Source organism: Camelus dromedarius, chromosome 16 (assembly GCF_036321535.1).
Source record: "Camelus dromedarius isolate mCamDro1 chromosome 16, mCamDro1.pat, whole genome shotgun sequence".
In the NCBI taxonomy this organism is placed as follows: domain Eukaryota; kingdom Metazoa; phylum Chordata; class Mammalia; order Artiodactyla; family Camelidae; genus Camelus; species Camelus dromedarius.
Genome location: NC_087451.1, coordinates 48,545,223 through 48,572,885, shown reverse-complemented (window position 1 = coordinate 48,572,885; position 27,663 = coordinate 48,545,223). Strand labels below are relative to the sequence as shown.

The window sequence follows — 27,663 nt, the reverse complement described above, 5'->3', positions numbered from 1 at the left end:
ATCCCCCTGAAATTTAGAGCAGGTTCCCCCAGTTACACGGAAGTCTTGCTCTCGTTTCACAGAAGATGCCCAGTGACCCTGGCACCGGGCGTGGAGTACTGGGTCTGAGACGCGCCCAGCGGGACACGCTCACAACTGCTGAGCCAAGAATCTGCTTGGACTCCCCAGGCTCAGGGGGCAAATGCCCCCTAGGGCAGATGAGCCGGTCAGCAGGCTATGCTGGGAGCAGCACCACCCTCCAGCCTCGCTGTGCTTCAGCGTAAAGCCGGCTGGACTGCCTCTCCCCAGGACGTTGCCCCAGGGGAGGACCTTCAGCAGGCTGGGCACCGGGGATTAACCCAGTGTGACCCTGACTTAGCCCTGAACGTCTTAGGGGCTGTCTCTTCTCCTGGAAGAGTGAACGTAATAGTTTCACAGCATCGCTCCACTTTAGAGTTGAGAAGACGAAAGCTCAGAGAAGTGAGGAGCTTGTGGAGAGCCAGACACCCACCACTGTCTGTGCTTTTCATGCTCCACCCACTGCACGGGCAGCTGCTGCATTTACCTTGGGCTGGCCAGGCAGGCGAGAATAGGCCGTGTGCACCTCATGCAGCACCCCCTTCCGGGCCAACTCCAACATCTCCTCCCTGTAGAGATGGTCCTCATCCGGGCGGCGGCACCCGAACACCAGGGTCATGTGGCCACCCTGGAGCCCTGCGAGACCCAGCAGGCTGCAGTTACCAGGATGGCCACCAGAGGGCGGGCGGGACATAGTGCAAGGCCTGACCAGCTGGGTACCCAGCTCAAATCCCCACTAGTATCTCATCTAGTATTGATGAGGAAACTGAGGCCCAAGGCGTTCAGATCACCTGTCCACATGGGCTGAGGCAAACTTGGAGAGGGACTAGGAAACATCTGTGGGGTGGCTGCAGCTTGCAGCTCCAGTTCTACTCCCAGGCAGGTGCTGGCCACCTGGCACTCCTCCCCCACCCCAAGGAGCCCTGCAGCTGTACCTTTGTGCTCAGCATCATGGAGCCGCTGCTGCCAGAAACTGCGGAAGGGGGCGATGCCCGTGCCAGGCCCGATGAGGATGCAAGGACGGGAGGGGTCCTCAGGCAGCTGGAAGCCACTGGCACTGAAGGGGAAAGAAGGAGAGAGGCCCCGTCCTCAGACCCCCTGGGCTGGATGCACATGCAGGACAGGGGCTGAAGAGCTGGGGGTGCGGTCGGGGTGGTGGTGTCGGGACTGGAGAAGACAATGAGCTCAAATTTGATTTCCCAAGTCCCACAGGCTGTTTCATGTCCCCTGTCCAGGCACACCATCACCTTGCCCCACTGCACTCCGGACCCCACCACCACTGTCATCTCTGTCCCTGTTAGAGACTTGGCCACACCCTGTAGCTGGGGATTAGAAGAGAGAGGCCCAGTGTGACCCCACTGCCTTCTTTATGGATCAAGGGGCCCAGGGTGGCATTTAAACCTCAGATCCCTCCCTTTCAACCCAGTACTCCCCGGGGCCAGTGGTCCCATAATGGCCACAGTGGAGGGGGTGCTTACCTTCGCACAAAGCAGGGCACCAGGTCTTGGGGCTTCAGGCTGCTAAGCCATGTGCTGCAGACACCATGGTGCAGGGGACCCTGGCCATCTGCAAAGACAGCACACACCTGATCGACATCATCCCCACCACCATGCACGAACCTTTCCAGAGGCTCCTCCCCACTGACACACCTGCGCCAGCTGCCCGCTCAGGCCCCCTGCAGGCTTTAATCACCAGGCTGTTTTTCTCCTGGTTCTGAGACCCACCCTCTATTCAACCAGAGCTGGCAGAAGCTGAAAGGGACTCAGAGAGCGTGCAAGCCTCCCCCTGTGCCACTGCAGAAGCCGAGTCTCAGAGAGGGAAGGTGGCTTCGAGAAGGTCACTCAGGTAGCAGCAGAATCAGGTCACAGCTCAGCTTCTCTGACCCCTGCTCCAATGTTCCTTCCAAGAATTTCTCCAGGGCTCCCTCCATTCAGCCCACTACTCAGCTCTGATGACAGTAGCACAAAGTGGCCCCTGAGGGTGGCCAGTCACTGCCCCACTGTGTCTTCATGAGTACAGTCCTTGCTGGTAGAAACCAGGGGTGACGGACAACCTGCTGAGCCTTCTGGTCTGCTCTGCGTCTCTCTGTCTCCCCAGTGGCCCTCCAGGGCCTGTGGAAACTCCAAGTTTCTCTGGGTTATATTCCCTTCCCAATGGCCCAGTATTTAAGGGGACATCCAGCCAACTTGAGAAGTCCCTTTGGTTTTCCTCTGGATAGAATCGTGCTCTCACAGGATGTGTCTGCCCCTCCTCTCCTGGTCTGAGGACTGAGATTGGCCTCCGCAGATGTTCTCCAGGAGAGCCAACAGGTCTCTGCCCAGTTTTTAGAAACTGCGCAATTGTACTTCCCAGAGCACAGAGTAAAGTACACACAGCTCCCCAGCTTTGCCAACCCCGGCAATGCTCACTTACAGAGGGAGGGTGGGGGCACGGTTCATCCAGTGGAGGAGCCAAGCCCAGATGGACGAGGTTTTGGACCTGCCAGTCTATGTTAGCCCATCCCCCACCTGCTGCCGTCACAGTGCCCTTTGCTTTCCTTCTTCCTACATAACAACAGTCATCTATTTCTATGATTCTCTCTTCTTTGTTCCCTCTAGATGCGAGGCTCCAAGAGGGCAGGGGCTGCATGTGCTGTATTTCCACCCTCACCATGGTGCCAGGCATAGAGAGGTGTGAAATAAATCATCACTGAATGAGTGAGTGAATGAATGAACAATCAAGGCAGAATCATCCCTGCATTTAGGCTGGACTATCAGGAAGACTAAGAATCACTGGGCTCCCATTAAGCACTGGGTGCTTTCCACATTTGAGCTTATCAACTTGTCCTAACAGAAAAAAAAATTGTCCCAACAGGAGTTGGACAGTGGAAAGAAGGGTGGTTAAGAATTTGGACTCAGCAGTCAGACTACCTGGGTTGAATCTCTACTTGCTACCAGTGTGACTCTGACCCAGTGGCTTAACCTCACTGTGCCTCAGTTTCTGCACCTGTAAAATGCACACAGCAGCCATCTCTCATGGTTACCAATCACACATGTACAAAGACGTCAGCTCTGTGCCTGGTTCACAGTAATCTCTCCCACACACCTCCTACTGCTGTTAACACCTCCGGAAGGTGGGTGTTTAACTGAAGAGGAGACTGAAGCTCAGAGCTGAACAGCTGCCCCATAAGCAGCAGGAGCAGGCTGCTCCAGAGCCTCTGCCCCGGCCTTACCTCGGGTGCGGTATGTGAGCACAGCCACGGTGAGGTGGATCTCCGTGGGTGTGCAGTCCCTGGAGGAGCTGATGGAGTAGTACCGGGGCTTCAGAATAGGGAGCTGGGAGAGCAGGAAGCCAGCAGACACCCGCAGAGACGGGAACTCCTCCAGCACCTCCAGGAATGTGGGGCTATTGGTGAACTTCCACTTGTTGTACTCTGAGGGCTGAAAGCCAAGGGCAGTGTGAGTGACTCAGGGCACCTGCCTCTCACTGAGAGAAGAGCCTGTCACAGCCTGGTATTCATTCATTCACTCTCACAGCAAACACTTCGAAGAACCAGGCGCTGTCCAGGGTACTGAGACTACAAAACTGGAGAGGAAATAGTCCTCTCCTGTAGGAACTCAGGCCAGTGAGTAACACGTCTCTAACTTGTGTGCTTAGAACTTCATGGTCAGCAACTTGTGGGCAAGAGTCAAATCTTTATTATAATCTAAGATGGAGAAGGGCTTTGGAATCATATAGACCTGGGTTCAAATTTTGACTTGATGCCTTTCCTGGCTGTGGGATCCTGTCTTAATTACTTAACCTTTGTGGTTGAGGTTGGCATCACCTGCCTCATGGGGATGTTGTGAGAATTAAGTGAGAAAATGTGTGTCAAGTTAGTGTAGTGCAGGATAAGGGCAGTGGAGGTGGCTGGAATCACAATAATTAGTGATAATGGTGACAGTAATAATGATATCCAGTGCCTTTTTCAAAAACTTGGGCCTAGAAAGTTGCAGGTGAGTTTATGCATTCTTTCATTCATTCATTTATTAATTCAACTACCCATCTGTTACTATGTCCATTTATCCATTCATCCACACCATCCATCCTCCAATATTTCCTAAGTTCCAGGCTTATTCTGGGTGTGGGGAATACAAGATAGAGTGACTGTCCTTTTCTAGCTAATTTCTGAGGAAGTGCACTTTGGTTGCATCCTGCAGACATTCAAAAAAATTCAGTTCATTCAACGCAATTATGTCCTGGAGATGGGACGGGACAGGATGCCTGACTTCCCACCAACTTTTGACAAACTGCACTTTGGGAAGCTGGGGTGGATCCCCCTTGAAGGTTAAAGACCAGCTCTAGGCTTGGGCTCCCCCGACTCGGGGACCCTTCCCCTGCCTCACCCACCAGCCCCATCCTTCACCTGGCACAGGGCCTCCAGTTTCTGCCTCTCTGCCTCTTCTGTAGCCAGCAGGGCCAGCTTTCGGAGCAGCAGCTGGGTTGGGGGTGTGGTGATGTCCAGGAAGTAGGTGAGGGCCTGGCTGAGTGAGCAGGGGGGCAGCCGCTTGTCCTGGACCCAGTAGCTGCCTGGATAGGGAAGGAAGACATCAGGATGGAAAAAAGGCCCAAAGGGTGCTGAGGCTTTTGGGACAGACACTTTCCACCCTCCAGCTGCAGGGGAGGGAAGACACTGGAATTCTGGTGCTAGGAAAAGCAAAAGGATTCATGTGCTTAACTCAAGTGCAGGAAGGTGGTGCCCAGAGACAGAGCTGCCAAGGAAGGCTGATTAACAGACCTCCAAAGTTCACCCAAGTTGACACAATCCTGTAAAACTAACTGTACACCAGAGTCCAGTCCCTCTCTGGCCCAGACCTGATCTTTAGCAGGACACATGCACATGAACTACAGACTCACAGGAACTAAACCTACCAAAGACTGATGTACACACTAGACACCAGTTGCTCATTTAGAGAAAAGCCTGTGACTGCACTCTCCAGGGATGCTATACAACAGATGCTGGGTGAGTAGCAATCAGCCCAAATAGAGGAGGCAAGTCTCAAGGAGTGCCAAGAGGCAGTATGCAGGGTCGTCACAGTGTGGACCCTGGAGTCAACAGACACGGGTTCATACTCTACCTCCCCACTTACTAGCAGGATGACTGGACCCTCTGAAACTTGGATTCTCTCTCTGTGAAATGGATGTGGTAACAAAACCTGTCCCACTGGGTTTGTGTGAGGACTGAATGAAATAGTGCATGTATAATAGTTGGTACAGCGTCTAGTACACAGATGCTTGGTAAATACCAGGTAAAAATATGAGTTTTACAGTATTTCATGTAGATCGAAGACCTGACGAACCATATCTGTCTCCCTTCAGTCATGAAAATGTTTACCTCTTTCCCTTGGACCCGAGTTTCAGGCTCTCCCACATTCTCCTGGACAGTGGGGGACGATGCCAGACTTGGCTTCTCTGACCCCCTCTTTCCTATTCTGGCGACTCTTTTTAGGAGGTATCTTTTTAGGAGACACATTCTTTGGAGATATCATGACCACTGAGGAAGCAAAGGCCAGGGAGCTAGCCCAATGGGCTGGGAGGCCCGAGACTGTTGATTTTATTAGTTTCCTCTCCTCATGCCTGTCACCCCCTTGCTATGCTCACCACATAGGCCAAAAGCCTCCCCTCAGACAGGAAGGGGTCCCCGACCCTTCCCACAGCAGCGTCTTCTCTCCAGTGAAGACAGTCAGGAGGAGCCACTCTCTCCTGGTCACCTATGGCCCTGTCTGTCGCCCACAGAAGGTGAGGATAAATGGGGCCATCAGTGGGGAAGCAGTGTGAAACTAGAATGACTTGAAAATGCAATATAAATCCCCACACCCGAGGAGACTCTCAGGGTGCACTAAACGCCATCTCTGACCTTCTGGACAAACGTCGACTAGCCCATGGGAAATGGACATTACTCTTACTCTGTTCCTGCATCTGTTTGGTGCCAGGAATGGAGGTGATGGCTGCACATGTATCTACTCATTTGCTCTCCACCTCAACCCTGTAAGGAAGGCTCTATTTTCTCTAATTTAGAGATAAAGGTGTAAAGCCTCGAGAGGTGAACTCACATCCCCAGGGTCACATAGCTAGTACGTCATGGATCAGGGACCCGAAACTTCAAAGCTCGCCATTTTCACCCTGTTTCCACATTTCTCTGTTATGTCACCAAGCAAGCTGTATACACGCATCTGCTGTGGGGACTAATGAGACGATGCATGTAAAACACTCGCATATAGTAATTCCCCCCAAAATGCTGGCTGCTACTGTTATTATTGTAATAATCATCTTGTGTATCTGCCTCCTGTACTAGATAGTGAGATTTCTGAGGGCAGACACGGAGTCTCGTTCATTTTTGTAGCCCAGAGCCCACCTGGTATACAGATATGACCAGTTAAAATTTTGACGGAAACAATGTATCAGTCAATCAACAAAAGTGGTGTGTAAGCAGAAGAATGAAGAACAGACAGCCCAGCCTCTGGTGCTGGGCAGATAGTCCCAAAGATGCACCCCTTCTCGCCGGCCTGCCAGTCGGTCGAGGACTATCTGCAAGGCTGCTTTGGCACAGGCTTTGGGGGCCCACCACTCAGGAAGGACAGGGTTAGCTGCCCACTGGCAGCACAGGCCCGGCCCAGCCTGTGGGAGGGGTTGGGGTTGGCGGGAGCATACTGAGGCCACCTCTCAATCAAGGCTCCCGTGCAGAGGGCTCACCGTTCTCGCTGAGGGTCTCCAGGCGCATGGGTTGGTGGGGTGCAGGGCCGTCCACCACTCGCTCCAAGATGCCTTGGACAAGGGCCGGCTGGTTGCCCGGGAAAACTCCGAGGTGATCTCCTGGCAGGTAGCTCAGACCTTGGCTGCCCTCACAAGAGAGTTCCACCAGGAGGGTGGTGCGGCTGGAGAAGGGAATAGAAGCCTCTGGTGATGTCACCAGGATTTCCTCTAGCTTCCCTGATGGGTGGGCTGGTTTCCCCAGGAAATGTGCCCTTCTTTCATCTTCCTGCCTGGTTCCATGAGCACAGGTTGCTGGTGTCCCCTGAGGCTGGGGTGCTCAGAAGGGCCCAGGGCTGCCAGGACTGTGGCTTCTCCGTGGGGAGGAGGTGGGCAGCACCCCTCCCACGCAGCCCTCCCAAGCCCACGAGAGCTTGACCACAGACTGCCTAAATAAAGCATCCCACTGGGAGGTATGTGAGCCTTGGGACAAACCTCTCCTTGTCTCCAGCACAAATCTGGTTCTTATCAGAATACAGTCTAGTTTTTCTAATGAATGTGGGAGGATGGCACAGATAAACAAAATCTACAGAGAACCCATAACACTCTCTTACCCGGCGGGGAGAGGTCCTTCCCTGCCAAAACTTTTTCTCCAAGTGCTTAAGAAACAGCCAAATGGTTTGAGATTCTCTCTTGCCATCCTCCCCCCATTTTGGTGAAAGAATTAAGTCACAAAGGACCAGAAGTGAAGTAGGTGCCTAGTTCCCAAGCTGGAAACCTGGCCCGTGGTTAACGGAGGTGCTGGTGGACACAGGGGTTATGAGTCAAGCTGGTCCCACTGATGGCATCATAGCTAATGCCCGCGGACACTTCCCTTCTCTGCTTTCAAAGTCTGACTTGCTCTGGTCTTTCCTCAATTAAAACAAAATCTGCAGAACATTGTCCAACATCAGCCCTGTCCTTGGCCTTACCTGGATTTCGGACTCTGTAGATTCTGCCGTGATTTGAGCCTCATGGTGAACACATGCTTGGCGTGCATGCTGCTGAGGGCTGTGGGGACAGAGAGATCATGAAATGGCAATGTGGCTCTTAAGCGTTGGTGAGGCAGCCTCCATGTGCTGAGTTGGTTACACCCAGACGCTACCCTGGGGTGTCCCGCAGTGGGGCTTGGGGTTTTCCTTCCCTTCCCTTTTTCCTACTGTTTCTGAATCACAAAGGAAGACACTTAGTCCAACAGAGGGTGGTTGGGCTGCTGCTAGGTGTTGGTAAATGCAATTTAGATGCCCCAGTATGGTGATTTCTAGGTTTGGGATCCACAGGAGAGCAGAGCTGAAGTTGAGGATATCCTAAACATGCAGAAACCTACAGGACCACTGGACTTGTGGTACAAGAAGAGAGGAGCCATGGAGGCACAGCAGCCAGAGGGACCATCCAGAGTTCCCAGACTGCAGCCTGGAATCACCTTGCAAAATGCCTTTTATAATACGTGGCTGCCACTGGAGCTGCAAGGCTGGGGCTCGAATCCAACTTGCCATGTGTTAGTAACTTGCTTCACCTCCCTGAACTTCGGCTTCTCTGTCTGTGCCTTTCTCCTAGGATGAGTGTCAGGGATCACTTACAGCAGGTAGTCAAAGAGCCCAGCACAGAGCCCAGCACAGTGCCCGGTACACAGGAGTTCCCTTCTCTCCCCACTGCCCTCCCAGGGTATCCTCCTAAACACCTTCCTCAGAGACAAAGCAAGCCCTTGGTCTTGCATCCCAACAGGCTCTTGGATGCAACAAGAGAGAGACGCATTGGTAGCCCTACACTAGCTGCGTCTGGTCAGAGGGTCCTATTGGTCTCCCTGACCATGGCCCCGGGACTCAGAGACACCCATCCTGGCAGGAAGGGCAAACAAGCTCTGTGTGGTGCAAGGAAGCAGGTACCTTTGCTGAGGTCCAAAGGCTGTGAGTCCTGCACGAGCCTGTAGTGGTGTGGGTCCCAGGTCACACTGGACGTGTAGAGCTTGGGGATCTGAATGTGGTGTTTGCCTCGGACATCGAACGTCTCACAGGCCGCCTGGATGAAGATGGAGCAGACAGGTGTTAGTCACCACCCCGGCAGCAGCAGCAGCACCAACACCACCACTGGGGCTACCATTTTTTATGTCCTTCCAACTAAGCTAAGTGCTTAGTTAAAGCACTAAGCACACTTTGTAAGTACACTTATCTGATTGCACTGTTCTGAGGACTCAAAAAAGTGGCCAGGCTTGGCACATAGTAGCTATTGTGATTATTATGAATACTAATATTGACAGTATCTCATTTTATCCACGTGCCCACATCATGACGCAGGTTTGATTACTCCCATCTTCCTGATGTGGAATCGTGTGGAGGAGACCCGGGCTTGGGAACCATGTCTGCCCCGCTCAAGCTGGTGCTGGTAAGCACCACTGCTGGGTGGAACACTTTGCTTCGCTGAGTTCCCTCAATCAGTGGGGTCCAACCACAGGCAGTAAAGACCTATTGAGACACTGACACAGGCCCAAAGAAAGCAACTGCCTGGTCCCTGTCCCCAAGCTCACTGTGCCTGGGACACTGAAACAAGACAAGGTTGTCACAGGTGACCTGGATAATTAAGAAAGAGGTGACCTGGATAATTAAGAAAGATCTTAAATCAAAGCTCCCCAAAAGCAGGGAGGTGTCTTAGCCACCTTCTCCCACCCAGGGACACAGGCTTCAAACAGAGCTCTTCTGGGGGCTGTGGGCGGGCAGCCCGGCCCACACCTGGGACCATGGCTACTGGACCCGGCAGAGGTCATGCCTCCCGGGACGCCAAGCACAGGTGTCCTGGGCCTCTGCTGTGGGGCAGCTTCGGTGGTGAACTGACCTTGAAGGTTTGCATGGCCCAGCTGCGGAAGGCCTCCTCCTGCCCGCTGAGCTCGTCCCCTTCTCCTATTGGGGCTAGCTGAGAAGCCCCCAGGTGGGACAACTTCTGGTCGATGTCATGAGCAAAGGCACAGAACTGAGGGTACATGCTGGAGCCAAGGCCAAACACAGCATACCTGCCCAAGGAGGACACGCATGGGGACTGGATGAGCCAACTCCATACCACACCCAGCACCAACAACCTGTAAGGCCAGCCCTCCCACACTCCCATGCCAGATGGGCAAGGACCCACCAGTGCACACCCACTTCCTATCCTCCCTGGCTCCCAGGCCTTATCACCAGCTCCCAAGACCTACCCCACGCTTGGCCTGCAGACCTGCGCAAGGGGCTCGGTTTTCCTGCCATGGCTCATGACACTCTGAAGACAGGCTCTCCTTGAGCCTGGACATCCCAGGGAAGTCTCCCTTCTACACACCCAGCTCCATCCCCGGAACCCAGACTCAGAGTGGGGAAGAGCTTTACCTGAACTTGTTGGTGAGTTCTTTCAGCATGAAGAGGGACTTCTTCAGTTTCTAGAAAGAGAGAGAACCACAGAGTACTCAGGACAGAATTAATAAAAGCACTGCTTACAAACAACTGTATAAAAAATAGATAAACAACAAGGTTCTACGGTATAGCACAGGGAACTATATTCAACACTTTGTAATAACCTATAATGAAAAAGAATATGACTTTTTCCCCTATGACTGAATCACTATGCTGTGCACCATAAACTAACACAACACTGTAAATCAACTCTACTTCAATAAAAAATTAAATAAAAGCTCTGCTCTTTCCCTTCTTCCAGCAGGAGAAGGCTCAAGATCCTCACCCGGAAGTTGGTTTAGGTGTGGGGCCACCTGGCTGGGGCTCAGGGACAAGTTCAGCCTCTGCAGCACATGTGGGCCTGACCCTCAGTGGGGGCCCCGAGACAGCCCAGCCCCGGCAGAGAGGGGCCAGCCTTGTAGGGCATCTCCAGAGGGTCTTCTGATGGTGCGTGAGCCTCAGTTGTCTGAGCAGCAACTGGTCCCATGTTCTCTGAAGTAACCCCGATTTCCCAGGAACTCAAGGTCATTTTGGGTGGTACGTGACCCAGCAGAAATAGTGTCAAACCACATGTGAAGAAAGCATTCTTTTTTCTGTAATTTTTTTAGTTATTCCTGTTTCAGTTTTTTTTTGTCCTTCTGCACTCTAGGGAGAAAGTCTCAGATTGCTGCTAAATGAGCCTTAATATCTCTCTAATACTTGCTTCTCATTACTCTTAGAAAGAAAAAAACAAAGCAAGCCATGGTTAGGTAACAGTATTGAGCTATAATTTAATAACTTTGGCTTCCATTGGATTTACCTGGGACCAATTTTTGCTGGCTTTCCATCTATGAGAGTGATATAAAGTTTCCTTTACACCTGAATTTTTTGAATTTTAAAAAGCAGCTTAGTATGTACTGACACATACTAAGCGTGTCATAGGCAAGGCGGCACACGCATCTAGGGGTGATTCTGAGGGAGGCAGGCCAACGGCTGAGGCTGGGGCAGCCCACTGTGATCTGAGCACTCACTCCCTGATGCCTCCTCAGGACATGCTGAGTCGCCAGCTCCCTCCCCTGGTCCTCGTGGCCCTGCCGCCCCCAGACCACTGGGCTCTGGGCCACCCACCTCTCCGTTGCCAGGGGAGTCTCCATTCCCAAACGTGCTGGTCACCACCAGCAGCAGCTGCTCCTCCTCCAGGTGGCTCAGGCTGTACTCGTCCATGCAGAGAACCTGCAGGGCACCCAGGGTGGGCATCAGCCCTTGGTTCCCCAGCTGGGACCCTCCAGTGCTTCCCTCCCCTGACCCAGGCCGGGAGTCCCCTTCATCATCTCTGTCCCCTGGGTGCCCAGCACAGGCGTCCTTGCTTCTCCTTGCCTTAAGCTCCACCGCTAACATGTAACACCTTTTGGCCCGCCTCCAAAACACTGCATGTCCCAAGTCAGAGCCCTTCTGGCCACCACTCCCACTGCAATTTTGACTTCTGAGTGTGTGGACACATTTTCCACAAACACAGGATGAGCAGGTTACAGAAATGACAACTCCTTTGGCGTCCCAGGAACCCAAATGCTTCGCCTGAAGCTAACCTCAGGGGAGATGGGTCCCGGTCTCTCTGTTCTACCCAGGCCTACCTGACCTGGGAGGCCTCTGGTGACGGAGGGCCAAATCCAACACTGATGGAATCAATTAGTCACCCTGGGGGTTTTGTTTTATTTCCCTGTATCTTATTCATCCTCTGCTCCCTTCACATTTAGCCCTGCACCCTGTCTAGGAGGTGTTCCGTAAATGTGAGCATAATGCACCTAGAATAGCTCATGGACATTGAGACTTGGAGTTATTAGGAAAGTGTTTCTCAAACTCTGTTCCCTGGAACACTATGAAAAACTGATTGATTGACTAAGTTTGGGAGTCCCTGGATACACATCACTCCTTCTACCACAGATTTACAATGCGCATTAGCATGTCCAAGGCTCAGGGACATCCCGAAGCAGAGCAACCCCTTTAACTTTTCCCAGACTTCTCTGCACACAGGCTGGGTTGGCTACCTTGGGGTTGAAGGCACAGCTGAACAAGGCCCCTAGGTCCCCGGCCAGCGTTTCCGATCTTCCCGTCTCCGTTGCAAAGAGGATTGTGGCTCTGACCCGGGACGCCATGGTCTTACACATCAGCACTGAGGTGAAGAGCACGGCTCTGTAGGGACAGACAGATGGACTCTGTGTGCCGAGTCAGCCTTCCAGGGGAAGCTGGGGGCCCAGGAAAATGGGTGGGTCAGTGGATAAAGTGGGGCAGGTTGTGGAAAAATCCAGGTTTCTCACCAGCTATCAACCCTGACTCACCGCCTTCTCCTCCCCTCCCTGGCTCAACCCACTACTCAGCTCCTTTGGGAAAATGGAGGACAGAAGGTTGGGGCAATGGCAGTGGGGGACCCTTGGGACTGGTGTCTAGACTTCCCAGAGCCAAACCCTTTCTCTTTGCTACCTGCCCTTCAAGACCTAGAAGGAAAGGCTGACTAGAAGGAAGGGCTGAGCTCGGACGCCAACACTGGCCGCTCCCACTTACTTAACCAAGACTTTGAATCGAATCTCTCTTCTCCGGGGTCTCCTCCTCTCATCTTGCCAGACGTGGGTTTTCCAGGCCTCCACCTTCAGAAAAGAGGGCAGATGTGAGGGCAAGGTGGGCCTGGGTTCAGCTCGGGCTTGGGGATGTGAAGAGATGGAGGACCCTTTGTGTCCTTTGTGCGCTGGGGGTGTGAACAGGCCCTGTCCCCACCCCCTCACTGAAAGCCTCCCAAGGAAGGGCTGTATCTGTCTGTCTCCCTCAGAGTTGCAGCTTCACTGTCCAGAGTGGAGCCTGCACGTGGTCAGCTGCTTTTGTTCTCATTCGTGTCCCCCTGGAGGGAAGAGGCCCTGCGTCTCTTTCCTTTTGGTGTCTTATCACTAGGAAAACTCCATACAGCGTGTATGATGTATACATATGCACCCCACATGGTGCACTGGGCTATGTCTGAGAGTAAATGGCGGTGCCATGACAACAGGCACAAACTGTCCCGGGCAATCAGTCACCCTACTTATCACATTTAGAGTAAGGAAGCTCTTCCCCAAATCTAACCAAAGTCCTTTTTGACAGAAAATGAACTCGTTTCAAGGGGGAACATTTACTGAGTGCATTCTAGGTTGGGCAGTGGGCTGAGCTGTTACACACACCAGCTCATATGAGCCAAACAACCTCCACTGTGGAGTTGATGCCCATCCCTGTTAGAGAAGGAAAATCAGGGCTTAGGTGGGTGAAATGACCCAACCAAGATCACATAGCTAGGAATTGGTAGAATTACCCACAGATGTATCTGACCTGGGAGCCATACTCTTCCCCACTGTGCTACGTGACTGTAGTAGCCCTCCCATGCAGGCAGGCACCGTGGTGGTCACCCTCAGGAGCTGAAACCCCATCAGAGTGATGGGTTACTAGAGGTACAATAAAAGGTACTTCCTTCAGTCCTCAGCATCCTTGAAAAGCATTTGAAATATGCCTCTGTGTCCCTGATCCTCCCCTGTAAGTCCTGTGTTAGTGAGCACGTATGTGCACAGGCATGTACAAACACACACAAGCATCCATGTGTACACAAGTGCAGACACACACACTCTCCACTCCTGAGCTCTTGAGACAGAAAGGAAGGCCCTCCTCTTACCTGGTAGTAGTAGAAAGGGGACAGGACATAATTTAACATCTCCTGGTGGAATACGGGGGTGATGCTTCCAGAAATCGGGGGGACCAGCCAAACCCAGTCCGCCGGGCAGCCCCCTCGGGACCGGTATTCATTCTGCATGTACTTCATGAAGGATTCTGCAGCTGAGTGGTGGTCCATGATGGTCACATTCTGCTTCTAAATCAGAAGGGGAGTTGAGGCAAGGGGTGAGGAGAGTGGTCGGTTGGCTGCAGGGCTCCCAGATGGACTAGGGGAGGGGCTGGCAATCTGTAAAATGGGTGTGTAATCCCTCCTGGCCCCTCCTCGCTGCTGAACACAAACACCCAAATGCAAAACTCTTTCAGAGCCTCTGACGAGCACAAGAAGTCACCATAGCCATAGTCAGCCCACAGGTTACACGTTGGCCCCACCTCAGGGGCAGCGTCCTCCTTCTCAAGCCATGCCTGTAAGTCTCCCCGAACTCCCAACAAATGGCTTTCTCTGGATGCTGATGAGTCAAACCCCAGTGCCTTTTAGTCACTTGTTGGTAGAGAGTTCCAGGAGTCATCTCCCCAGGGATGTGGCTCTCTCAGCCAAGAAGGAACTAGACACCTCTGAAGAGGACAGAAGCACTGGGGGAACCACAGCGTATGGAAGACACACCACCACAAGGTCCCACATCCTAAAATTAGAAGCCAAGGGGGCTGAGCCTTCCTGGAATGACCCAACAAGGTCTGGGGCAACTCATTAAGTCAAGAGCCATTTGTTTCATGGAGTGGTGCAAACTTTGGCCTCTTATTAGCCATGTGACCTTGAGCTATTAGTTGCTTAACTCACTAAGCCTCAGTTTCCTCATCTGTAAAATGGGGATAATAACAGTTCCTACACTATGAGGTTGTTGAAAGGATGCAATAAATCAATACAAGTAAAGTATAGAACGTGCTCAGGAAACAGCTCTATTATTATTTCTATTTTCTAGGCATTGTGTAAGGCATGGGCTTAACAGCAATGGAAGACGGGGTTCCTTCACTGCATTAGATCATATTCTAACCAGGGGAGGCAGAAGGACTTCAGCTGTTTCACAGGGCCTGATAGAAACGATGATGGAGGTGAGTGCAGGTGCTGACAGAGGGCAGAGGAGAGGGCTTAGCTCAGACAGGGGCCTGGGGGAGAGAAGGGGGATTTCAGAGACAGCTTCGAGGAGGAGGTGAGTTTTGAGAGATGGGTACAAGTTAGGCGGCAGACAGGCAATCCTGGAGGGGACACTGCATGAGTCAAGACAGGGAGGCAGGAACGAGCCTGCTGACGGAGGGCCCAGAAGGCCCAGCCATACCTTCCACAACGGTATACACACACAGGCCAGTTTTAGGCTCAGGAGCTGATGATGACAGCTGTGATAATGGTGGGACAGTAATAAACAATGTTAACAACAAAACTAATGCTTACTGAGTGTTCACTATGGGCCAGGCAGTGCAGCTAAACGTTTTGCATTCACATTCATTTAATTCTCACAGTAACCTAGTGGGGGAGGTACTAGTATCATCTCTGTTTTATAGATGAGGAAATGAGGCCAAGTCTTTTGAAGCTGATCCTGAAGGAGGGTCAGGAGGAAGTCCTGGAGACTCTCAAGCAGGGGAGGGATGTGGTCAGCAACGGTCAGGAGACGGCTGAGGATCAGCAGGTTTTCTGGGGCACATCCACATCCTGCCAATGTCAGGGTTGATGCTGGGAACCCCCATAAGTCAGGATGTGTGTCCATGGCTCCCCGAGCTGGGCCAGCCCTGGGGGCTTTTCCTGTCCTATCTCAGACCTGCCTCCCCTCTTTCAGCAGTCAGGCACAAGCTTGACCTGCCATAGGGCGACCAGCCCTGGGTAACAGTGTGTGAGCACATGCGTTTACTGGGTGTTTATTGTCAGCTCCCCACGACACCCCATAAGGCCAGGGCTTCTGTCTATTTTGTTTACCACTCATAACCTTGACCCAGCCTGATGCCTGAACCACAGAAAATGCTCTATAAAACTTTGCTGAATGAACGAATGATGCTCTGCCCAGTGGTCTGGCCTCCAGGGCACCTGCCAGCTTTGTGGAGAAGGTCCCAGATTCTAAAGTAGTATCTTCACACACCTCATGGCTCCTTCCCAGAAGGAAGGCGAGTGTTTATATGATGGGCCAGGGGGCCTTCATAGGAACCAACCTGCTGTGTGCGGTGGACGCTGTCTAAGGGGTGGACACTTTCACTCAGATGGGGAAGCAAGAACAACCATTGCTCATGTGGACGTGGGCTCTCATTCATTCATACAACACACAGATTTGTTAGCACCTGCCATGTGCCAGACACTGCTAGACTCCAGGGGTAGAGCAGTGAACAAGAGAGACAAGGTCCCTGCCCCCGGGAGCTTACATTCTAATGGGGGAAAGAAAGAAAGAAGTAGATGGACGCGATAATGTCAGGAGCTAATAAGGATTATGAAAGAAAATAAAGACAGAGTTAAAGAAATGAGAGAAAGAGACGGGATGGAGGTGGGGTGAAGGTGAATTTCATATGGCATGGTCAGGAAGGGCTGCTCTGAGGAGGTGACCGTTGAGACCTGGATGAAGGGAAGGAACCGGGCATGGGACAATTTATTGGAAGAGTGTTTCAGAGCATTCAAGTTTACCAGAAACATTCAGATTTTATGCTGGGAGACCTGAGAGGGCTCGTCTCTGTATTCCCAGCACCTGGCACGAATTGGGTGTTCAACATTGTCTGACGCATGAATAAATAAACAATGCCATAAGAGGAAAATCAAGCATGACATGAGCGGCTGGACCAGATGACCTTCCAATCAGAAAGTCTTCAGACCCACAAACACCTGACATGCCTGGAAACTGTGGAGCACAGCAACGTTGATCTCAACGACAGCCCGGTCCTTCCAGAGTGAGGCTACCTTGTGTGTTTCCAGGCCCATCCTTCTGCCCACTTCCTGCAGAGGTAGAGAAATGGGGGTGAGTTGGCCCCTGGGACCCCATCGGCCGGCCCACACCTCTAGCTGGCCCAGCTGGATGTTCCTTATTACCTCCAGGATGTTGTAGCGCTGGACGTCACAGAAGTCCCGGACCCCGATCTCCGTGCCCATGTACCAGCCGTTGAAGGGGCATCCTGGGAACTCAAGACCACCCACCTCCAGCAGCATGTTGGCCACAGCCGGCAGGGCATACCACTTTAGCTCCAGCTCCCGGAACCACTCGTACCTGGCAGGGAGGCAGAGCCGATGGCAATGGGGCCTTCACTTTGGCCCACCTTCAAACCCCTCAAAAAAGCTTCATAAAAAGAGTCAACCAGGAAAACTCCTTTACAAGTGCTGATCTCTTAAGTTCATCCCAGTTGGAGAGGTGAATTGGCACACCATGTGTACATTTCACTAATTATGCCTTCATTCAGGCGTTCATTCATGCAAACATACCAAGCATCAGTTACATGACAGACCCTGTGCTAAATGCTGAGAACCCAACAGAACATAGCAGTTAAGGATTCCAGCACCAGAAAGCTGAGGTTCAAGGTCTGCCTTACCACTTACCAACTCTGTGAACTTGGGGTGTTATTTAGCCTCTCTGAGCATCAGTTTCCCTACCAGAGATAATAGCACCAAATTTGTGGGATTGTTGTGAAGATAATAGTATTGTTCATTTGTATATTCAATTATTCCAGAAATATTTATAATTGAGTACCTCCTATGAGTCAGGCACCCTACTAGTTACTAGGGATATATTGCTGAACAAGAAAGGCAAGATTCCTAATTCTCAAGGACCTTACAGACTATAAATAGGTAAACAAACAAATAGAGGGGGGAAAAAAAGTGATGTATTAGATGGAGGGTGTGGGTACCTACTCTAGACTGGGTGTTCAGAAGAGGCTTCTCAGAGCAGGTAACAGTCAGGAAATACCTCACTGGCAAGAAGAAATGAACCCTACAAAATTCTGAGGAAAGAGCATGTCGGACAGAGGGAACAGCAAGTGCAAAGGCCCTGAGGTAGGACTGAGTTCAGTATATTCAAGGGGCAAAAAGAAGTGCCCAGCCAAATGCCTGCTACATAGTGAGTCTCAATGTATGGAGGTATTTTTGTTATGAGAGCTGCCTGGAGCAAGGACTGAACCAGATGAGCTTTTGAAGTCACTGTAGGCCTATACTGTCACCACAGTCAGCAGAGGGACAGCTGAGAGAGTTGGCAGGAAGGACAAGGAGGCCTGGGCTGCTCATTGTGAGAATCTCAGAGCCTTCCAAGGGTTCCTCTCCTGAGATCACTGTCTTCCAAGCTCATAGAACCCCATCTGTCTAAACCTCTGCTTCCCTCTCACCGTCAGCATCTCTTTACAAGTCTGAGGCCCAAGATACAAGTACAGACTTGCTAGACAAGGGTGACAAGTTGGGCCTTGAACACCAGCTCTTCTGGGTCTCACCTGCTGCTGGCTGGCCTTCAGGGGAGGTGCAGGGAGGCGCCCGAAGGCTGAGGTCTTACTTAGGAAAGAAGGGAGCATGCACGTGAACTCACACCCCTAGCACCCTCAACCTGCTTACTTGGGATGTTCCATGGGCACCTCGAGCACAAGGTCAGGTGGGATTTCGAAGAGCTCAGGGTCGCGGCCATTAGCCTGCAGGACCAGAGGCACCACATCGAAGCGGCCGTACTTAGGCTTCCAGCCTAGGTTGATGCACAGCTGGAGGCAAGACAAGCCCTGTGAGTCTGCAGACCCAGGTTCTTTGACCCCTCTGGGCTCCACTCTCACCCACCAAGGCTGGATCTGGTACCTGGGTGAACTCCACGGAGGCAGGGTCCCCCCTGATGGTGCCATCAGGCATCTGGTAGCCGGCATACCGGATGAGCTGAGCATTCCAGACTCGGAAGTCGTGCTTCCCATCGCTCCGCTGGGGAAACACGGTGATGGCCGACCTTCCCCAAGACAAGGACAGTGCTGTTGACCACCTGGTTTTGGTGGGGGCTTCCAGCCATCCCACATGGGTCCCCCTCCCCCTCTTGTCTTCCCACTCCCCAGTCTGCTGCACCTGAGCTAACTGAATCAAACCCCTGCAGCTCCCCGACACACCAAGCGCTAGCCAGCCTCTGTGGAACCTGCCCACTTCCTGACATACCCTCTCCTTCCTTCTTCTCTCTGCACCTCCTTCCCCTCCTTCCAGACCAGCACAGGGACTGCCTCCTCCAGGGAGCCCTCCCTCAGGGGTTCACTGCCCCAGCCCTTTCTTTATCTGCACCATATTTCTCTTTAACATCAAGTTAATCTGTGCTTGTTGAGTGCAAGGCATAGGTTCATAGTTGGCGGAGCAGCGTCTTAGGGTCTTAGTCACTTCTGCACCCCCCATCCCACCCCCACACCTAGCCCTGTGCTGGGTCCCCATAGGGTAAGCACTGGGTGTTTGCGGAGCAGAAAAATAAATGAATAATCAGACGAGCTGACCCTGACCTCCTTGGCTGGGGGAAGGGGAAGGAAAGGCGGGGGTGGGTACTGATGAGCAGGGACTCCCCCACCTCTAAGAAAACCACCACACTGGAGCCATCCACTGCAAAACCAACTTCTTATCCCCTCTACAAGGTGGGGAGCCCCAACCTTGAACAGTGTAGAAGTTGCTTCTTAAAGATCCCCCCACCGGCTCCAAATGGCCTCAAGTCAGAAGGAAACCAAGGAAATGGGCCACTGATGAGGCACTAAGCTCACTCATGGAGGCAAGGCTCACTGAGAGGGCCCCCTGAAGAAGCCTGAGTCTTTCTCCTTTCTTTCTCCCTGGTTTCTCCTGGAGCTGAGGCCCATCTGCATGCTTTGGCTCAGACTTGGGGGGCAGGACGGGCCCCAGCCACAGCCTGGGAAAAGGCACACCCACCTGATGTTGCCGTTGTTGGTCGAGTAACGCAGGTGTCTGCAGATGTGCTCGAACATTTCCTGGGCAGTAGAACAGCTCCGGGCGTCGAAGACCTGCACACAGCCCACCCAGACCGTGCCCGTCAGGACAGAGACCTCAGGGTTGCTCGGGAGCTAAGTCACGAGGAACTGAGGGAGTGGTCCAAACCCCCACCACCTGAACACCCTGCAGAGGAGTGCACCTCCTCTCTGCCCCTTCATCCTTTCTCCTGTTCTAGGGGAGTCCAGGCAACCCCACTTGGAAGACCCTATCAGAACCCAAACCCTAAGAAAACCTGATTTTCAATCACCATGTAACAGGATTCCCACAGTAGTTGCTTTACACCTTTTAAATATGGTCTCCAGCACATTTTATTACAGCCAGAGCTGGTTTCATTGGCATTTCTCATTGATTTATCTGTGCAACTACTTTTAATATTATTTAGTAATAAATGTAAAGATGGCTTAGGAGACTAGGAGAAAGACAATGTTTTCCTAAAGTCAAGAATTCAGTCAAGGTAAACACCCAAGGCATGAGCAATAATCACAGCAAGGTCACTCGGTTTGGCGTTTAGTCTCCCAAATTTAACACAAGAAAGAAAGATCAGCTAGAAACCCTGGCACGGAGATTGGATTCTAGACTCCAGTGGGGGCGGGGGAGACGATGGGGTTGGCACGGCTGTGAGCCCCCATCTCATGGTCAGGGAGAACCCAGGTAGCCCTGAGCTCAGCTCAGCTCGGCTGTTGGGAGCCACCTGCTCAGGGCCCGCCCGCTTCCCGGCTTCTGCTCCTGCTCAGTCTTAGGAAGCCCACCTGCAGGTTGGACCACTGGATCCTGCCGATGCAGCGGGGGGCGTTGCGCCAGGCCTGCTTGGTGGCAAAGATGAGCTCATCTCCTGTCAGCTGGTAGGTTCCTGTTGTTTCTATCTCCTTTGTTACCGCTTCCACCCTGGCCAGATGTTCATCTATTTTTGCCCTAGGGGACAGGAAGGCATCAGGAAGGTCAACAGTGAGATGGGCTTAAACGGAGACTGATTCAATCCACAGAAGCAGGAACTGAACGAGGACACCAGGAAGGCAAGAAGTCTTTCAGGGAGACTGTTCCCTCCAGGGCCATCTTCCTGGGGGTGTGACCAAGGCCCTGAGCTCAGAAGGGTCCCATGCTGGATTTAAGGCTTTGCTGTCACCGTCTCAAATTCTTAATCATTTTTGAACAGGAAGCCCATATGTTCGTTTTTACACTGCGCCCTGCAATGCTTCTCTGACACTTGCAAGACCCAGAGCAGCATCCACCAAGCCTCAGCCCTGTCCTGCCTCCCAGCCAGGGGAGGGCGTGCCCACCTTCTCTTGGTTAAGAGGAGTCAGTCTCCCCCGCGGCAGCTAGTACTCACTGTGAGCCAGGCACTGGGCAAAGCCACCCACAGTCAGGGTCCCACTGAGTTTATGAGGGAGGCACTTTCGTGTCCTGTTCTAGTCTGCTATACCCAAGAGGTTAAGTATCGGCCAGGGAACGTAAGTGTGATAAAGATCAAACTCAGGACTCAGACTCAGAGAGCCCTAATGCCAAGTCCAGGCTCTTAACCTTCTACCTTCCACCCTAGGGGGAAACTGCAAGCCCAGAGATGTCAAGGGCCAGCGCATGCTTCCCAGGTCAGGCTCAGATAGGGACTGGCTCTCAGGACTCAACCTGCAGGGCCCTGGGGCCTGCTCAGGGAGGAGCCCTCCACAGTGCGGTCTCACGTCACAGGTTTTTTTCCCATGAGCTGTTTCTCAACCTCCTCACGACTTGGCCAGCAATCCCACGTGAGATTTCTGAACTGGCTCTTGCCTTCCTCTCCCTGACACACACACACACACACACACACACACACACACACACACACACACACACACACACACACACACACACACACACACACACACACACAGCAACCTTGAGATTCCAATCAGCACCAAAGATGTTTGAAATAGCCACAAACAAAACTATTTAAGGAATGAACTCCTGATTAAGGAGAGTGGACAACTCACAACAAAATGGCCTTTCTGTGGATGAAGAGTGTCTCGACAACTCTTCTTTGATTAAAGAAAAAAGCTCAAAGACAAAACACTTGGCGCTATTTATCTTCAAGGACACTCCTGGCATAAGGACTTGCTGGGTGAGGTCGATGCTGCCCCGTATCCCGGAAGCCCTTCCTCCCCAAACAAAGCTTCCAGCAAGATTCCCTGCTCTGCATCAAAGCATGAAAACAAGAGTAATCACCAGAAAATTGATGCTTCAAACATACTTGGTACTGTTACCATGTGACTATGTACATTTTCACCCAATTCCTTTAGAGTTTCCTATTTTACCACTGTTTTTAAATAGTCACATTTCTGAGGCATTAAAAATGCTAAGATGCCTATTAGTTCTGAAAAAAAGGGAGTGGCCTTTGGCATCAGTGAACTGGCTTTGAAAAGACCATTCAGCAAGTTATAATTTCTAACTATACAATCCTTCACTCACAGAAGACTGAACTGGCCCAGCTGTCTGCATCTATGGCTGCTAGTGTAATTGTGGGGATGGGCTGTCATATGTCATTCACACATTCCCAGGATCTCTTGGGGTAGGGGGTGGTCCAAGGCACGGATTTGTGACTGTGAGAAATGGAGCTTCCCTCTGTGAGAGGCAAATGGGTTTGACTAGCCACCAAGAGCAGCCTGGTAGCTTCCCCAGGCTAACACCCACCCAACTGCTTTCCAAACACCAACAGGACCCCCAGGGAGTTGGAACCTTCAGGGTCAAAAAGCAGGATGTTAGAACACTGAGATTAAAAGCAAGGGCTCTGGCCCAAACTGCCTGGGTTCAAATTCCAGCTCTGGGACTTCACAATGTGCGACTTTGAGCAAGTTACATCTCCTCCATGGGCTTTGGTTTCCTTGTCTGTAAAGCGGGGAGGATGATAATGATACCAGTGTCATAGAGTTACATAAGAGGTAGGGCCCGGAACGTACTTAGTGCTCCGTAAGTGTTAGCATCAATATAGTGGCCCAGTGAAGCTGATCAAGAAAATTCCTGGACCCTGAAAGGCTCATTAGTCAACAACTGTACTGAAAGCCCAAGGATCTTGGGCCTCTCAGTGACAGAACACTTCTGTAAAGGTTCTATTTACACAGCACACACAGCAGCAACCCCCTGATGGGTTCTCAGCCCATGTGCACATTAGACTGCCTGAGGAAAGAACATAGATGTCGCCCCCTTCCACTTCCCAAGATCCTGACACCCTTGGCCCAGGGACTCCGGCATCAGCATTTTGCAAGGTCCTAATGGAGGCTGCTGTGCAGCCACAGTTGAGGACTATTGGCCCCAGATGATAAGGCCTCTTTCATGGACTCAAGGTCAGACATTGCAGGTCAGAGCAGAGGGGACATGGCATCACCAGGAGCCCCTTTTCCGCTGTGGGGGAGTCCCACGTGTCCTTCATGCAGCGAAGTGCCGCGTGGGGCCGCACCATAAAAGCCACATGCTCCTCCCAGCCCCTAGAACAGCAAATCCATTCCCTTGGCCATTCTGTCTTACAATCCCTTTGTGCATTTTTATTTTAAAGATATAAAAGGGCTTAAATTAATAGTCATGTATTTCATGAAACTTGGGAACACAGAGTCCAGTGCAGAGAGCTCCCTCCAAGTCAAATGGCCTGAATTTTAGCTGGGATGAAACTCTAGCTGTCACTGGGCTTCCCTGCTCACACTCGGCAGTGGAGGGCTTGGCTCGGTGGTCTCAAAGGTCCTTTCTCAGACATTTCATAATAAGAGGTTTTGCACATCGATTCATAATCAAGGTGAGGTTGTGCCAAGACCCTCTTCCAAACATGCTTAATTCTCACAACAATCTTATGAACCATCATCACCCACCACCCCTAACCTTTACTGAAGAGGGCGCTGAAGCACAGAGAGGGTAAACAGATTTCCCAAAGATATAGGACTGGTTACAGGTGGAGCTAGGACTCAAACTCAAATGTTTATGCCCCCAACCTATGCTTTCAACCACTATTGCCATGCCTATTTGTCTTATGGTTTTGTGAACCTATCCAGGGTCTTTTCCCTGGAAAACTATGCTTTCACCCTGGGTCCACTGCATATTTGGGAAGGAAAGGAGTCTAAGGTCAGAGAGAAGTGGCAGGAGAAAGGAGAGCTCAGGGGAAGGGGAGGCAGCGATGCTGCAGGAATCGAGCCTTACTCTTTGAAGGAGCTGTAATACTGGTTGACAAATTCGATAGCTTGAGGTAGAAGTTCATCTGGGGAGGTAGGCTTGTCCCTGGGTCCTATGGTCAAACTTTTGGGGTTCATGACGGCTCCCAGGCAAGACTTGGACTTGCAAGCGAGATCCTGGAAAGAGAGGCAGTGGTGAGGCTGGCTGCGTGGTCCCTGGACCCAGGCGTTGATGGCCATCCTCCTCTAGGGTCAGCTCTCCTGGCCACTTCTGTCCACTCTGTCTGCTCCAGCTCCCTGCCCCTCTCCATCCCTGTGGCACCTCCTCCTTGGAGTCTACCAGGCTTTTCCCTGACCCATATCTCCTCTCCTCTCCTGGTTGAACTGCAGTGGATGTGAGCTGGGGTTGCTCCCACCAGCCTGGGTTCAGTCTCTGGCCCTGCTCCCCAGCCAGCCCCAGCCCCAGAGCAAAGGCAACAGCTGGATTCCTGGGAACATCTCAACTACCTTCTCATTTAAAGAGGCTGATATGACTCCTGGGAACACACTATTGTTGTTCAGTCAAAATGAATTGAGAAGGTGCAAATCCCCAATTCAGGGGATGGCACAGAAAAAATATTGGAAGTACACCCAAAGGTTAACAGTGATCATTTCTGGAAGGTATAGGAAATGATTATGCTTTCATGGGCTTGAAATTTTCCATTCTTTCCCACTTTACAAAGGCAGAATGCATTCTAATGTTAGAATAAGAAACTGGGAAGACAAGGAGACTTCAAAGTCACTTGGTCCAACTACTTACTGGATGTTTGAACCCCTCTTCAATCTCCCCCTATCAAATAGCACTTGAATCCTTCTAGTGACAGGGAGCTCACTACCTTACAATGTTGTTCAGTCCAGTTTTGGGCAGTTCTGTTAGAAAATTCTCCCTGATACAAGGCTGGAATCTGTTTCTCTAAGAAAGAATTTATTTGCTCCTATAATCGTTTATCTCTCCTCTGGGTTATCCATCATCCACGGGTGGGTTAACAGGGTGTTAGCATCATTTACTTCCTACTATAATTTGTGAGCAACAAGTCTGTTCCCACCACCCTTTGCCCAAGCAGATGACTGTCTGGTTTGCCCAGGGCAACATCTGTTTGATTCATTAAAGTCCCTGATGGCTTCACTGGCTTGGGACAAAAGTGGTTCTCCCAAGACCCACCCCAGCCTTCTCACCCGTTTGGCTTTTTGGTGAAGTGTGTCGTGGAAAGTCATCCCGCTGCCCCAGTTTTTGATCCTCACATGCTGTGGGCTGGCCCATAGGGATGCATCCAGCTTGACCAGGGATTCTGGAGATTTCTAAGAAGGAAGAAAGCCCAGGGATTTCCAAATGCCTCCAACCCCAGGACTCCACAGGTCTCTCCCAGGCCCTGCTTGGGCTCTGGATGGGTGGGGAGCTGTGGATAGGCACACAGGTCAGGGTGTCGGACCATGTTCCTCCTCCCTTCCCGGCAGCCTGGCCATCTGGGCCGGTGCCTGCTAAGAGCTCCAGGTGCCTGGGCCACTGGCCAGACTTCTCTCCTCATCCAAGACCCTGCCAAGTGCTCCCTCAGAGGAACTGCAACAGGAGGGACTAAGAGATGTGACAGAGATAACTGTCACAGCCACTACTGTTGAGAACAGAGATCAGAACAAGGAAGAATGTATCACTGCCTTCCACGAAGGCATTTAAGAATGTGAAAACAGTTCTCTGCCCACCTCTCTGGAAGGCTGAGGTCCAAAGCACTTAGGGAAGACAGAACCGGTGGGCTACAGCCTGGGGGCTGCGGCCAGAAGCTCAGCTTGCTGAGTCTGGGATTATTTCCAAATGGCCTACTCCTGGCTTCCTGAGTGGTCTGCTCTCACCCAGGCCTGCCAGCCTACACAGGCAGGTCTCCCCGGTGCCAGTGCAGGGGGGTGACCACTCCTGATTACCAGGGATCATTCTGCTCTCTCAAAGCTCTTCCTCACCCCCACCGGTGTCCCCCCGGTCTCTACTCACTGCCCAGATCCCAGCTCCCACCAGGATGCTCAGCTGGCATCTGCCTGGGCAAGGGAGGAAGGGGCTTCCCACACTCGAGTGACTCACTGACCTTTACCGCCCCCGTGAGGGGCCAGGGGGACTCATCCCGGTGCTTGCTGAGGCTGTGACTTTTGGGGTCATCCTGTGTCACTGGACTGCAAAAGGAAATGGCTATCATGAGGTGGAGTATCAGGGCAGAGAGCAACCTCAGAGGCTCCTCTGCCAGCCCCTCATTTGATGGAGGGGGAAACTGAGGTCTGAGGGGTGGGAGTGAATATTATGGTTCCCAGTCTATGTGGTGGGGGAGGGAGTCAGCAGATCCACTATCAGTCTCCTCCCTCCTCCTCTTCTTCCCTTGCCTTCCCCCTACAAAGCCAAAAAGTCATGGGGGTAGCTGAGCCAAAGCTAACAGCCCAAAGGGTGACCCACAGAAGCTCTGTGAAGATGCCCCCCTCAAACACCAAGTATAAACACGGTGCGGGGCTGGGTTGGCAGAGAATAGCTCCTTCAACCCTGGCCTCCCAGGCCAACAGGACTGCCCACCACCCACTCCCTCTTTGGGACTTACGCTTTTTCATTTAAAACACTTGATCTATCTTGGTTTATTTACTTATTCTAAATTTTTACTATGGAACATGTCAAGCATACACAAGGAGCAAGAAGAGTGTAATAAACCCCTGTGGACACTTCAACCAGGTTCAACCCAATTAAACAGTTATCAACCCACAACCAATTTGTTTCAACATTACTCTCCCAGGACATATTATCATTTTAAAGCAGGTCTGAGATGTCATGTCATCCATAAATATCTCAGTATTTCTGGAAGATAAGGACACTTTAAAAAATATATTGGTTAGGGGGAGTGTATAGCTCAAGTGGTGTAGAGCACATGCTTAGCATGCACAAGGTCTTGGGTTCAATTCCCAGTACCTCCTCTAAAAATAAATAAATAAATAAACTTAATTAGCACACCCACCAAAAAAAAAAAACTAAAAGGAAAAAATATATTGGTTATATTTGTTTGAAAACAACAGATTTAAAAGAATTTTGCCCGTCCTTTGATGAGGATAAAGCTGTAATAGTCTGAAGTAACACAGAAAACGTTGGTTCTGGTTTGGGATTTCAGGCTGGCTCTCCCGGCAAATGCTACAGAGAACAGGCTGCGTGAGCACCCCTCCAGTGGTCACTCCCCACGCACGCCTCCTCCTGGGGCAAATCACACTGTGGGGCACCTTAGTACAAAAGTTCCTTGTGTTCTGCATTCTTTGCAGTATTTTCTGAGGTGTGCACACATCCAAGGGGAAAGGTGGTTAGAAAGTACTACAAAGGTCCCTCATTTTTCACCTTATATATGTCTGTGATGTCAGAAAATGACAAATGAGCATGGGTTGCTTTTATTATTGGAAAACGTAATGACTATCTATATTAGCATTATGTAATTAATTATATATAGTATAGTCACATGATATGATTTATAACTATAAATAGGTAGTGTCCCTTTAAGAGAAATTATGTATCAGGAAGCAATTTCCAATGGAATATTATTCAGCCATAAAAAGAATGAAATAATGCCATTTGCAGCAACATGGATGGACCTAGAGATTATCATACTAAGTGAAGTAAGTCAGACAGAGAAAGATAAATAGCATATGATATCACTTATAT

The 27,663-nt window shown here is 51.4% G+C and overlaps 1 protein-coding gene across 2 annotated transcripts in view; it reads right to left on the bottom strand.

The window, feature by feature from the left end:
* NOS2 (nitric oxide synthase 2) overlaps positions 1-27,663 on the bottom strand; it is a 51,817-nt gene that overhangs the window by 16,090 nt on the left and 8,064 nt on the right. For both annotated transcript variants that reach the window (XM_064495889.1, XM_010979002.3), the window contains exons 3-25: positions 26,069-26,153; positions 25,173-25,295; positions 23,986-24,134; positions 20,583-20,745; positions 19,753-19,844; positions 18,667-18,808; positions 18,436-18,575; positions 16,936-17,110; positions 16,741-16,842; positions 13,882-14,076; positions 12,756-12,838; positions 12,242-12,386; positions 11,325-11,429; positions 10,155-10,204; positions 9,634-9,808; positions 8,691-8,823; positions 7,737-7,815; positions 6,769-6,950; positions 4,442-4,605; positions 3,269-3,476; positions 1,536-1,623; positions 993-1,114; positions 545-693 (exon numbers count right to left, since the gene is read on the bottom strand). In XM_064495889.1, the coding sequence (XP_064351959.1) occupies positions 545-693; positions 993-1,114; positions 1,536-1,623; positions 3,269-3,476; positions 4,442-4,605; positions 6,769-6,950; positions 7,737-7,815; positions 8,691-8,823; positions 9,634-9,808; positions 10,155-10,204; positions 11,325-11,429; positions 12,242-12,386; positions 12,756-12,838; positions 13,882-14,076; positions 16,741-16,842; positions 16,936-17,110; positions 18,436-18,575; positions 18,667-18,808; positions 19,753-19,844; positions 20,583-20,745; positions 23,986-24,134; positions 25,173-25,295; positions 26,069-26,153 (3,049 nt within the window). The remainder of the gene's footprint in view (positions 1-544; positions 694-992; positions 1,115-1,535; positions 1,624-3,268; positions 3,477-4,441; positions 4,606-6,768; positions 6,951-7,736; positions 7,816-8,690; positions 8,824-9,633; positions 9,809-10,154; positions 10,205-11,324; positions 11,430-12,241; positions 12,387-12,755; positions 12,839-13,881; positions 14,077-16,740; positions 16,843-16,935; positions 17,111-18,435; positions 18,576-18,666; positions 18,809-19,752; positions 19,845-20,582; positions 20,746-23,985; positions 24,135-25,172; positions 25,296-26,068; positions 26,154-27,663) is intronic.